This window comes from Ascaphus truei, chromosome 2 (assembly GCF_040206685.1).
Source record: "Ascaphus truei isolate aAscTru1 chromosome 2, aAscTru1.hap1, whole genome shotgun sequence".
NCBI classification, from domain to species: domain Eukaryota; kingdom Metazoa; phylum Chordata; class Amphibia; order Anura; family Ascaphidae; genus Ascaphus; species Ascaphus truei.
In genome coordinates, this window is record NC_134484.1 from 187,532,317 (window position 1) to 187,546,362 (window position 14,046).

Here is a 14,046-nt window from a genome sequence, read left to right on the forward strand (position 1 = left end):
AATGCTAGAAAGTCTATTATAATGCGCCTAAAGGGTTTAAAAAGGAAAGCACAGTTTGTTTTATCACTGGTACTGCCACTGAATCAAACAAGTCTTAACATTTGACCTTGTTGGGCAAAACAAACCTGCTATTACCAAAGAAAACTAAGCAAGCCTAGCTAATTAATGGCTCTCTGGACAGGCTTTTCTTTACATGATTGAACTCTAGGAATGCACAGCCTTGCTGTCTTTTAACAAACAGGAGGTATTTTAGACCTCCCGCGTTATAAAGTCATGGGTTAGATTAACTAGAAATATTCTCCTTTGAGTAACTAAAACGGTGCATGAAAATAAGATTGTCTTCATTTTAGTCTTTAAACAGTGGGCATTTTTCTAAAGTCACGATTAGCATAATATGATCATTCTTACATACCCATGAGAATACCTATAAGGGATTATTGTTGGTCCTGCTCAATGAATTTCTGGTCCCTCTATTACTTGAAGGGTTACAAGTAGAATCAACCACTGGGGCCAAGTTGGGACACTATGCAAATATATATATTTTTTATATGTATATAAATGAGCACAGACTCATAGACCCTGAGGAAGTGAGGAAGTTCACGAAACGCGTAGGGTGATCCAGCGAATCTGTGTTGATTGTGTAAATTCCCAGCGGCCATCTTGGTGGGGACGTCACCACTAAGGGGAAGCGCTGAGGTGCAGGAGATTGGAGAAGGGTGCATAGAGAGTGCGCAGGCAGCGCAGGCTCCAGAGTGATATTCAGACACGCAGTCCAAGCACACATGGTGGAATCCTAGAGGTCCACAAGGTGGATCTTGCTATACCTGATCGGGTTATATGTCTACTGCAGTAAGCACAAATGTGAGTACAAGTGTTTATCAATTTTATTTTTTTTCCTATTTTTATGAAATAAATCATATACACTATGAGAGTATCTGTGTGCTCTTCTCTTTTTAGTTGATTGATTTGCCAAAACGTCACGTCAGAATATTGGCTTCCTATCTGGAAGGGAGAGGGAGAAGGAGAGGGAATATATATATATATATATTCCCATTTTTTTTTGTATGCTTAATATCTGAGCTGGAAACCTGAACTCCCCATTTTTGTGAGAAGATAGGTGGAGATGGCAGTACTTAATGAGGACTTTAATGTGAGGAATGCAGAAGAGAGCAGAGTCAAAGATGGATCCTAGGCAGTGTGCTTGGGGTATTGATAAGGTTGTGGTATTAGTTGACAGTGAATGAGAGTTTGGGTGGAGGGGTGACAGTGGAAGGGGAACAGATTATTATTTCTGTTTTGGACATGCCAAGATTCAGGTAACTGTGGGAGAGACCGTCTCCAGGAGGAGACTGCGGAGAGACCGTTGGAAACACATAACAAAAGAGAATGGGAGAAGTCAGGGGATGAGAGGTACATTTGGGTATCATCAGCATATACGTAGATGATACTGAAAGCCAAAAAATTGTATTAGTTCACTAGAGAAGAGGTACAGACGAGCCAACGAGTATTCTAAAGCTTGCCTTAAACTAGCCAGGTACCTGCTGGGTACATTTAAGTGACATTTCAGAAGAGGCTAATGGCCCATCGGATTAACACAACAGGGGTCCCTGGCAGTCCCATTCAGTTTGATTGGGACTGCCAGGGACCCCGCTGTTAATCCGATGGGCCATTAGTCTGTCTGCAGAAATGTGTGAAATGTTGCAGCATGTTCCCAGCATGGGTCTTTTTGGTGATTGCCCCAGGTTTGTTTTAGAATAGTCGTCGGTACTACAATATAACGAACTGTAGAGAAAGAGGGAGTGAAGAGGAGAAGACATCAAAGAAGGAAACACTGAAGGAGCGGTTGGATAAGTAGAACGTGAACCAGGAGAAGGCTGCCTCATGGAGGCCAATGGAGTGGAGTGTACATGAGAAGGAGTGATTCACAGTAATGAAGGCAGCAGAGAGATCCAGGAAATTTTGTACGGAGACGTTAACCTTAGACTTTGATGCGAGGAGGTTATTCACCACTTTTGCTAGTGTGTTCTCAGTGGAGTGTAGAGAGCAGAAGCCAGATTGAAAACAGTGAAGAAGGGAATTAGAGAGAGTCAAGCGATTGTATACAAGCCGCTCAAGTAGCTTGGCGGCAAAGGGGAGAAGAAAGATAATTAGGTATATGGAGAGAAAGACTGGCTTTTTAAAAAAATATATATAAAGGGTGTGATTAATGCTTGTTTAAACAAAGATGGGAATGTGCCAGAGATGACAGAAAGGAGGGAAAGGTTAAAAGGGAGAATTATTGTGGAACATAGAGTGGCAAAAAGGGAGTGGAAAAGATGTGTGGGAATAGGCTCAAGGGGCCATGTTGTATGGGTGAGAGATGAGAGGAGCGTAGAGGCCTCCTCCACGGTCACAAGGAAAAGAAGCTGATGGAGGTAAATGGTGCGTCTGGAGCCTGACTTGAACACAAGTCATGCCTGAATCTGTGAAGTAGATGGTAAAGGTTTGGGATGTGAGAGTAGAAGGGGGTGCTGGTGCAGCTCTGCAGAGAAGTGAGTAAAAGGTGGCAAATAGGCATTGAGCACCAGAGGGAAGAAAAGTAGATTTGCTTGAATTTATAGTGTGGAAAATAGACGTTAGAACGTAATTTCCTCCATTAACATTCAGCAGTGCATGAGCATTTTTTTAAGGTAGCGGGTAAAGCAGGGATGGAAAAATCCCAGACAACCACCTAAAAGTTCACTGCTCCCGCCCTGTCCCCTGCTGCGCAGCACAGTTCTGACGGGCCTTTCAACAGTGCAACCTATCTTGCTTTAAACAGTATACTGTAGGCTGCGCTGTTGCCGGTCGCGAAGATGACAGTGACAGCTAGGTCACTGATTACTCTGCAGCGTAGTCCGTGGGACCAGAGGACAGTGGTGGGAGTGAGGCACGGGAGGACAGCATTGGAGGAGACAGGTGGGAATGAGGTATGAGTGGAGAATGCAGAGGGAAAGCTGCAGGAATGAGGCCTGGAAGGGGGAGGGACCCTCTGTGACAGCCCACCCCGTTTTCATAACTTGTGGCTGGAGGTAGGGGAGGAGTGTCTGTCAGTGTGTGTGTGGGGTCACACACACACACTGACACACATAGCTGATGGGGGTCAAACTCTGGCTCCTAAAAATTTGTGCGGGCTCCAAAATGTTATATTTTTTGCCCAACCCTGGGGTAAAGTTAATGTACCATGAATGGGGCTTAAATATCTAAGGCTGATGAAAGTGTACTGTTGTATAAGGAGATTGCAGTTTATGGCTGGAAAGGGTAGAGATGGGAGAGCAGAGGTTGTAAAGATGTGGACTATTGGAGGGGGGCTAAGGCATGTAAGTTTCTTTATGTGCGTGTGGAAGTAGGTGTTGCGGAGAGTGAGGCTAAAGGTTAGAAGGTGGTGATTAGAAAGCCGGGAGTATGAGAGCAGTGGAGCGTAATCTTTTTCCCCTACGCCCCCTTGCTGGATGTCCTGCTCTCCGCACGGCCCACTCCCTCCCTCTTCCTTACCGTGGTTCCCGGCGTCTGGGCGTCATGACCATGACCCCCATGGCAACGCGTCTCCAGATGCCGGATGAACCACGGTAAGGGCAGCTTACAGAGGCCTTTACCGCTTCCCCGGCACTTACTGTAAGTGCCTTCGGGAAGCACGCGGGGCCTCTGTAAAACCAGCACCCCCCGCAGTTAATCTCTCATCCCCCAGTTTGCGCACCGCTGAGTTAGAGACTGAGCAGAAGTGGGAGAAAACCAGGTCAATGATGTGTCCATTGCAGGGAGTAGGAGGGGTGATCCACTGGGACAGACCAATCATTCATCCCAAACCAGATTTTGTAGGGCGATTAATGCTTAGGTGTATGAGACCTAACGAACACACCAAATGAATGTCTTATATTGTCAAACCAATGGCATTACACAATTAAGCATGTTACGTAGACGGATATCTATTACAGTACGTCAGTGGATTTCAACCTTGCAAAAACTACAGAATCCTTTAAAACTTTCTTCTAACTAGCTTATTTATCTAATGCACCGTATAAGTAAATGCTGCGGTATACACTCATTTATAGAGATAGATAGATACAGATGTACTGTACACTGCAGCGTGTGACTTTGTTCCCCCAGATAACAACGCACCAAGGGGACAATGATGCCTTCTACATCTGTAGATAGAAAAAAAATTTAATATTATAAATTATGGTATTATGAAAAAATGTCAGGCATTACCAAAAGTTTCTTTAATGGAATATATGGCAACCTGCAGCAAAACCCCAGGGTTCCACGAAATATTGGCTGGAAATCACTGCAATGTAATTAATATGGTTTCCGTTTTTGGCTATTAGCATGTATTTAGTTTAGTGATTGGGACAGGGTGAGGCAATAATATTGCAATATTTAGATTGATATGGATTTTGTAATAAAGGTAATAATATCCATAGCCGAAGGAGCAACACAATCTAAAATGTTATTTTATTATTGCTAGTACAAACACATCAGTATTTTATTTTATCTGATACGTTCTGATTTTTTTTCTCCTCAAATGTTTCTGTTGCATACTGGTTATTTATCCTACTATATTCAGAAGTGATGTTGCCTACCAGAGAAGTACCTACCTTTGTGTGTGTTACGTTACCCCAGGAGGGATCCCCCAGACCTGATCGGTCCAGTCCTCTTACCATACCTTATCCTTCTTGGGATACTTGCTGGTATATCCCATGGAGATTTTTCTCCGGTGGACACTACGATACATTAGTTGTGGTTATCCTTGCTCCTTGCTATAACTTTCTATAGATGACCCAGTTGCCTATATTGCTTTCTTTTAAATTAATTTTAATTAATAAATAAAATAACCAATACCTCTGGAACAAGGAGGTCCCTGGACCCCAGCTTAGCTCCACGAGACCCTCTGGTTCCGGTAATAAGAAAAAAAGAACTAGCTGTTCGGATGCATGCAGTTGGGCGTATTGAGGTACAGACATGGCCTTAATGTCTTCCGTGCCTCTGCCACACGAAAGGATTAACGTTGCAGGGTCCCATTTAGAAGCATGGATTATCAGAGCTCCATAGTGACAGACACTGTCCCGGAACCACAGACTCTAGCTCTTCTTAGTCCGCAGCACCGAGGACAGCAAGTCTTGCTACATCTATATCTCTATTTCAGGTATTATCAATTGCTGTATTCACCAGACAGGGCTAACATTAAAAGGTCTGCAGGAAAAAATAATAATGAGACATGATGCAATGTATAAACTATGCACAGCCACAATTACATATATACAAATAGGTCTTTCAACTTTAACAATGAAATGTAAGCCTTCAAAGTCACATAATATTTTCTCCATTCCGTTTACCCAACAGACAAATATGGGTAAAGTGGAATATGCCACTTTGTTTAGAAGGAAAAAAAAAAAAAAAAGGATTGTAACATAAATTAATTTACAACATTTGTGAAACTGTTCACATAGCTTAAGCGTGGAAATCTAGGATTTAGTGTGTGACCAATACAATGTCATATTCTTAAACCTTTTTGGGATTTACAGGCACAGAAAGGGTTAAACCTTATATTACATGTCTAATATGTGGCAAGGTTTTGTTTTTATAAACCGCCAATGGGCAGTATTCCTCTTTCCCGTATCTGGCTTCTGTGGTCTCTAGAAATAGCCTTCCCTCTCGTGTTTCTTTATTCTGCAACATCAGAGAAATCAGCTGAAAACCCGCTGTATTATCATGGATATTTTTAATAGATGAGCAAAGTGATGTGTAATTCTTGCCCCACATTCAAAATATATACTGTACGCCCAGTAAATTGTAAATAAAGGAATTTAGTAAATTGAAAGTACAGCACCTTCCTCATTTTAAGGTCTCCGTTAGCAACTATAGTCAGCAAATGGCACGAACAGCTGAATTGCAAATGAGATCCTTCAGTTGAATGAATCATCAATTAAAGGCTTTTATGCAACAGATTTGCCCTAGACACAAAAGACCACCCGATGAAATAAGGTGTAAAGTGTTTGTTTAAATAGAACGTTATGACAACAGTTTCTATTTATCTAGACACATTTCTTCCTCACAAGACAGCTGTGACAAAGGGTTGTGTTTGCTGGATCCAATAGCCAGTCATCCTTCCCGAGACTAGACATTAAAGACGGGTAACAAAGGGGATTTCAGCACTACATGGAGAAAAGCATGCAGTTTAACCCCTGCATTTATTTATATAATGTTGTACCAGGAAGTAATACATTGAGAGTTACCTCTCGTTTTAAAGTATGTCCTGGGCACAGAGTTATGAAGACAATACATGGTTACATTAAGTGAAGGTTATACATTATGTGCAACACCCCTATCCCCGCCCAGCCTGAGGGATATGGAGTACAGTGCAAAGGTCAGTCTTTAGAACAGTCTCTGTGGCTTTGACAGTGTTTGTACCTGCTCAAAAAGGTGTAGGTGATCAGCGGTTTACCTGTGCATCTCAGTGTAGATAGTAGATCCTTGCCAGCTTGTATAAAGGAGTGGTGAACAGTAGAGGGTGCCAGGAACTTGTAGCTTGCTTTTACCAGAACAGCAGCTTATTCATTACAAACAGGACAGGGTTTCAGCATTCAGAAATAGTGCTAATCAGCATTTATCACTGGAGAGTCACATAGTGGCTCAACTCTTCTCCCTAGAGCTTCTTGCCCTGCCCAGTCGCAGATCCAGACCTGTGTCCAGAAATCACTGGCAGTCCACCCCAGGTCTCTTCTTAGCACCGAGGATGGAACTACTCCCTACAGCTGTGTAGATTCTTCTCTGCACCTTTCCTAGGGAGCCCCTAACATTGGAATACTATCCATATGCTGAAAATAATAAAAAGGGTTCTGCTGCTTTACAGGCTAGGATAGCCTGGAGACCTCCTGATGTTAATTGGAGTCTGGGGATCCTCCCTGGGGTCTGAATACAAAATGGTGGATCTCCACCTTTTATACTCTGAGGGTGGGGCTAACAGTCTGCCCCAGTATCTGGGCCAGTGATTTCCAACCTTTTTTGTTTCGAGGAACCCTTGAAGTATTTTGAAAAATCTCGTGGAACCCCCATCTGGCTGACACATAATATGTTCAACAGGGGTCAGTCACAAAATGTCACACCTCACGAGCCATCTCTATTTCCCACAATCTACCCATGTATTTCTCTCCCATCCGTCTCACTAACTCTCCACCCCTCCCGCCTTGCATGTATTTATCCCTTGCGTATCACTCTTACTCCCTCTTTTCCTCATTCCCTCCCTCCCGCTCCCTTCTCTCACTCGCCCCTACCTTCCGTCAATTACCCCACTCGCACTCAATCCACCGTACAAAATACATACCAAAAAAACCCACCCCCAGGGGGAAGGGGGGGGGGGTCTGTGGTCCGTAGGAGGAACCCCTGAGACTGCTTCAAGGAGCCCCAGGGTTCCACGGAACCCTGGTTGGGAATCACTGATCTGGGCAGAATTATTGTTGCAAACTGGTCACACTATTACCATGTTACCATCTGGAAACTTCCAGAACTAACACAGGGCCAAACATGTGCCTTGAAAGTGCAACATTATAAGAACATAATTGTGACCTACTGACATGTACTGAGACATGGTAAGGAATTAACCCCTACACTGCCTGCAGCTACCAGGGCTGACATGCAGGGATTTAGTAAGGGTGCTTGCTACATGCATATCAAGACATTGCATTAACAGTTTAACATATTTTATATTTTAGGCATATGACAGTTACAGACCATATTAAAATGTGAGACAGCTTTAGTTTTGAAAGACCTTAGACTGGTGGCGGCTGTGAGAGTCTCCGATAGATTGTTCCATGTGTGAGGTGCACTATAAGAGGAGCGGCCGGATACTTTGTTGATCCTTGGGGATCGTGAGCAGTCTTTTGGAGTAAGATCTCAGATAATAAGTGCTGCATGTGGTAGGGGTGAGGAGGTTGTTCAGATAGGCGGGTAGCTTGCCCAGAAAGTAATTGAAGTGAAGATATAGAGAGATGAACTTTGCGCCTGGACTCAAGTGATGGACAATCTAGTTCTTTGAGCATTTCACAGTGATCTTTGTTGTAGTTACATTGGAGGACAAAGCAGCATATTGAATTGTAGAGGGTGTCTAGTTTGCTAATGTGAGTTTGGGTTGCTGTACCATAAACTATGTCCCCATAATCTATAATTGGCAGTAGCATTTGCTGTGTGATGCGCTTTCTGACCAGCAGACTTAGGGAGAATTTGTTCTTATGAAGTACACCTAGTTTGGCATAGGTTTCGGATGTCAGGGTAGCAATGTGCAACCCAAATGTTAAATAGGAGTCAAATCACATGACCAGATATTTAAAACCAGTAACAGGAGTTAGGGTGGTTTTAGCGTTGGTTCTGATCTGAAGCTCACTTCATTGGTGGCTCTAGAAATTTAGGCTTGGTACCAAATACAATTGTTACAGTCTTGTCAGTGTTTATAACGGTTTGTTTTGGGAAATCCAAATTTTCCAAAACATCACATTGAAGTATGTGTTCAAGGCCAGAGAGGCTAGGGCTGTGTGCATATAAGATTCTGTCATCCACAGACATGTGTATTGAAGCTCCCTTACAAGCTGTAGGAGGATCATTGATGAAGACTGAGATGAGCAGGGGCCCCAGAACTTATATAACTTTGATAAAGTGCAGTACCTGCACGAAACGCGTCAGGAGGTCCCTTTCCTGACTCTTGTTTTTAATATATGCTGCCACACGTTCAAGAAAATCCTTTTTGACACTTTGAACCAGCTTCAGCCGCACTTCCTTTACTTTGGAACGCACCCTTCAGCAATTGACACGCAGTGCACCGCCATCATCCCTCCCACGCCGGGAGGAAGTCTTCGAACTTCGAACTAATAAAAATAGATTTTTTTTGTTGCTGTGGTGTCAATCTGTAGGGATTTACATTGAACACAAAAAATAACGAGTTTTCATAGTGTGATGGATATGTATCAAGTGTCGCAAACAGGATCACAATTGCATCATTTTAACACTGTGGTACTCTGCAACAATATCAAGGCGCTTTGCTCCATTTCTTGCCCCAATTTGCTCCACTTGCGCCATGAGTGTTTTGGGGTTACAAAAGGAGTTGGGGGAGAGAGCAATATTATGAGATGTATCACAAGTAGCTTCTGTAATTGCTGAGGTTTTCCTGTTTGAGAGGAATAAATCTGCAATGTTCAGGTGACGTTAACCTCTGCGCCAATGTAAGAACAAGATTTGAGGATTTTAACATATATTGCTTCTTGCAAATTCAGGCGGATGCTCTGTGTTTGGTACAAATTGCACTATATCCTACTAACTGTATGAAGGCACACGATAAGATACTGCTTTGGTAATAAAACCTTTCTGACCTTTGATTGTTACATTTGAATAAGGTTTATGTCAGCTCTGACTTTGTCTGATGTGTTGTTGTGGTTTGAACCCAAAAGAAAAACAAATGGGAAAACAAACAGAGAATTTGATACACTCATAGGTCCCAAATTGCAAACTAACGCACAGAGAGAAAAACGGGTCAAATGATGTTGATACATTGCTGCTGAGGGGAAAATCGTGGCCTATCTGATCAGACAAAGATGAAATGACCATGAAAAGCCATTTGGGAAAAGGGAATTTAGGAGTTTTAGCATTAAATATCCCCATATTGGCAATACAAATGTAAAATGATTTGATAAGGATTACAATGGCAAACACTCATAAAATGAATTATTTAAAGGAAACACATTACATAATACCACAGGTTAGGCAAGAAACATTGGAGCAAGTAGAAGTGTACTTTTGTAAATAAAAAAAAAAGTACTGGTACTCTGGTTGTGAAAATTAAAAGGAACTGGTAATCCTTACTTCACAGTACCATCATACTCTGACCGCTGGACTGGACTATAAGCACAGTTGACCTGGAGGGCATTAAAGGAAAATGGCAACCTATAGGGAAAGTATAACTATCTACTATCGATCCAGTAACAGGACAGCTCTTGGTCAGATTAGCTGGTCTCAACTGAGCAGGAAAAAAGAAGTGAGGAGCAGGAAACTTCGACCATCATGATACGATTGATGGCCAAAACCTGCTGGTGTTAAAGAGACATTCCCCTTTTGTGTCACTTCCAAATGTCTGGACGTGTACTTCTTCCTAAATTGACAGGGCAGTAAAGAAAACCATTAAGAAGCAGAAACAACATACTCCTAAAAACAACAGTGCATCCATGCCGAAACTTGCAGAGGTTCAGTATGGTTCATATTTTTGGTGTCTGCCAAAGGAATGCTGGTCTCTGGCCAGGTGCTTTGTTACGCGATGGTGACTTACCAGGGTCTCTGGCAAACAAAAATGATCTGCTGAGGTAAACCAATAGATTTCACAAAAACAAACTATTTGAAGTCTTTAGCATATAAAAATATATCACATTTTATTTAGTGCGATCATATCTTTCTCAGCTATAAAAAAAAATCCATTATGAGTTTTTAAACCATTTACCCCTTTTGGCGGTCATTTAAAAATGAGTGCGCTACTTGCTAATAAGGATAAAAAAATCAAATCGGAAAGCTAGATTTGTAACGATAGCTCATTTTCTTTCTATTTTGTTCGCTTAGCAGTGCACAATGTGAAAAAAACCTTCTGTATTTTAAAGCAAGTAGCAAAAAAGAACATGCTTTTAATTACATTCCGGAAGATTTCGGTTATGTAGTAGAGGTACTTCCAGGGAGATGGAATTGCCCAGTTTGAAAGACACTGCCTTTGGTTTGGTTTTAATCTCAGCGCCAGTCTTGTCACGCACCGTCACGCAAGCATAGTGAGTGCTACAAAAGAGGAATTTATTACTTTGTTATGTAGTCACATCTACGAAAAAAACATTTCAGAAATGCTCTGCAGATGACCATTTTACATGTTTATATTGCACATGAAGAACATGTTCTCCCCCAAACAAGTCTAGATGCTGCTCTTCGGGAATGGCCTACATTAATGCAATGACCATCGGCACAATATTAGAAAGGCACAATACAAGCAAAGTCAGTAATAAAAATTTTACTGGAACATTTCTTAACACAGAATTTCTGTTTTAAGTGTAAAGCTACCGTCTTGCACACAAAGATGGACAGAACCATTTTCCAAGACTAACATGGACATAATAAATATGGAGTTTTACATACAAGATCTGTACACAGAAAGTTGCCCCACAGCCATAAAAAATTACATGTAACAGTGCACATATACATATATATTTTATAATTTAATCATTTTACTTGACATGAGATATTTACGTACTAAACACAAGCTAACTACCTTGGTTATGTACATATATAATATTTATATATATATATTTATATTCTTATTCACTGATATGTACAGATTTCTACACATAAAACTCTGAAAGGCACAATTGTCTATACAACATGTACAAAAATGGCCGGAGCAGACAAGAAACAAAAATTATTGGTCAAGAGTTTATGATTGCACAAGTATAAGTAATGTGTAAGAAAAAATGTGCTTTAAAGATAAGGAAGGTTTTCAAACAAACCTTTAAGTGTCTTTATGTACTCCCACCCTCAAAAAAGTAAAAAATAAAATAGTATCAAGCATCTATGTTGCTATAACCAGTCTGTCTTCATCTTCATCACTGCTGGCATCACTAAATTGCACAGTGTTCTGCCTAGAGACCAGTTCTCTTCTTCTCTGATATGTAAGTGGAGAAAGAGTCTGACAAACAGGATACTTGCTTGAACCTTCAGAATGAACCTTCAAAAAGATATCTGGCGTTGAAGATGTTTTCACTCGATTGGAGCTCATGTCAGAATGATGCTTTACTTGACTCACTTTTTCAGCAGTCGTTGGCCAGACTGTGTGTTTCTCCTCCGTGATACTGGAATCACTTGAATTTGCATGGTACTCCTGCATCCTTGGCGAACCTTGTGGAGAATCGGTCTGCTTGTTTTTGGTATCTGCCACAGGAAAGCTGGATGGCCCCTGGCAAGATGCTGCGTTACATGACGGCGACTTATCAAGGGCTCCCTGGCTCTCTACTGTCAATGGACTAATACATGGGATTAAAGTCGGCAGTGCTATGTTCAGTATTTGGAGGCCTGGAATGTGAGCCTGTGGGTTTGGGTTGTTCTGGGGAGCAGGGCTTGTCGTCAAAACTTGTAAGCCTACGGCATTTAGGGTAAGCCCAGAAGGGTGGATTTGTGGCGTTAAAGTTGTGTTAGTCAGACCTAAAATGTTCAAAGTTTCCATACTTAATGATTGAATGGGCTGTAGGCTCGGTGCACTCAGACCAGGCACATTAATCTGACCTACTGGGAAACATGGTAGAACTCCATTTACTTCAGCCACTCCTATAGGGCTTGGTTTGCTTGGTACCTCACCAGCCTTATCCCCAAGAGCACTTGTGGTTCTGTGAATTATCCCCACAGCAGGTATGGTGAGCTGAACTGGTCCAGCTTGAAAGGGCACAAACGTGGAGTATGCACTTAAACCAGCGGGGACAAGCTGAATTCCCCCTACTGGAATCATGCTGTAGGGCGCCCTTACAGGCTGCTGTGAATGCAAAGGCAAGTGGCTGAAAAGATGCGTCTGAGGAGGTCCCACTTGGGTGGGTTGTTGAGTTGAGTCCACAGCGTGCTGCTGGTGAACTTTACAATCTGTTGGGTTTGCACAAGAATCCATTGTCTGTGTACTCCGGTCAACTGGAGAAGAAGGTATGTTCACAGATGAATTCTGCAACAACAAAACACAAACTTTAATACGATTCACATTCTGCAATATCTAGGGCTACTCAGATTCAGTCTCTCAATAAAGCCATGTCAAGTTGATATTGCTTTTCTAACTTCAAAAAGCTGCACATAAGGCCGCAAGGAGATACTGTAAAAGCGCTTTGAAAAGCTGATGTAGCAAGTACATTTTATGAAACCAAAAAAAAAAAAACACATTTGTTGAATCACAATAGGGCAGCAGTTGTAGTTGTTGATCTAATGCTTTCATTACTGAATTTCCTCAAGTCGAAACCTTATGAAAACATTGCACCTTCAGAAACTAAACCAGTGCACAAGGAATTCATTCATTCCATCACACCATAATGAGAATGTAAATAATGGGAATAAATAATTCCAATTCTGCATCCAATATATCAGCTTAAATCCTAAGGAAAGTTCTTACTTATTCTGTTGAACCTTTCTGCTGCTTTTGACACTGTTGATCATTGCCTCCTTTTGCACACCCTCCATTCTATTGGCCTCCGTGACATATCCCTCTCTTGGTTTACATCTGACCCCATTTGTAGCATTTCTGTTACTTTGCACTCCTCCTCTTCACCCCCACTGTACCCCAGGGCTCTGTTCTTCTACTCTACACCTTTTTCCTTGGTAAACTAATATAGGCATTTGGTTTTCACTACCACTTCTATGCTAATGATACCCAAATCTATGTCTCCTCTCTTGACCTCTCCTCCTCTCTCAAGTCTCGTGTCACTATCTTAACAACTGACATTGTTTCCAAGTTCTCTCCCACTCGCAGTCCACGCTCTGCTCATGATTGACAGGTGCACCTTTCCTCACAGTCCCGCCTCCAAGACATCTCTCGTAATGTAACCCAACTATGGGATTGTGTCTCCCACACACAATTAGACTCTCCCCCTTCCAAACATTCATTTAAAAGTTCCTTAAAAACAAACTTTTTCAAGGAGACCTATTCAACACACTCTTGATTTCCTTATTTAAATTCCACCCTAGAACCGCATACAAAGCCCTGATTTTAGTAGTCAAACCCTTGCTGTGACGCGCGCACGCATTACTCCTTGTGTCTGCTTTCCGATTGTAAGACATTTGGGGCAGGGACTTCCTTCCTACGATCTCAGTTTGTCTTCACATATATGTACTGTTTTGCCATACAATGTTATTGTCCTCCCTCTCACATTGTACTGGACTGCGGAATATGTTGGTGCCATACAGATACCTTTAGATGTGATGTTTTTCAACTATTCCTGAACAGCAGAAGCATTTAAAAAATAAAAGTGTTGTTCTTCTGCTGAAGTCAAG

At 41.9% G+C, this 14,046-nt stretch overlaps 1 protein-coding gene across 5 annotated transcripts in view; it reads right to left on the reverse strand.

Annotated features, from left to right (window-relative positions):
- Positions 1 to 11,025: 11,025 nt before the first annotated feature.
- HIVEP1 (HIVEP zinc finger 1) overlaps positions 11,026 to 14,046 on the reverse strand; it is a 278,338-nt gene continuing 275,317 nt past the window's right edge. For all 5 annotated transcript variants that reach the window (XM_075585698.1, XM_075585700.1, XM_075585699.1 and 2 more), the window contains one exon: positions 11,026 to 12,730. In XM_075585698.1, coding sequence (XP_075441813.1) covers positions 11,597 to 12,730 — 1,134 coding nt within the window. In that variant the 3' untranslated portion in view covers positions 11,026 to 11,596. The remainder of the gene's footprint in view (positions 12,731 to 14,046) is intronic.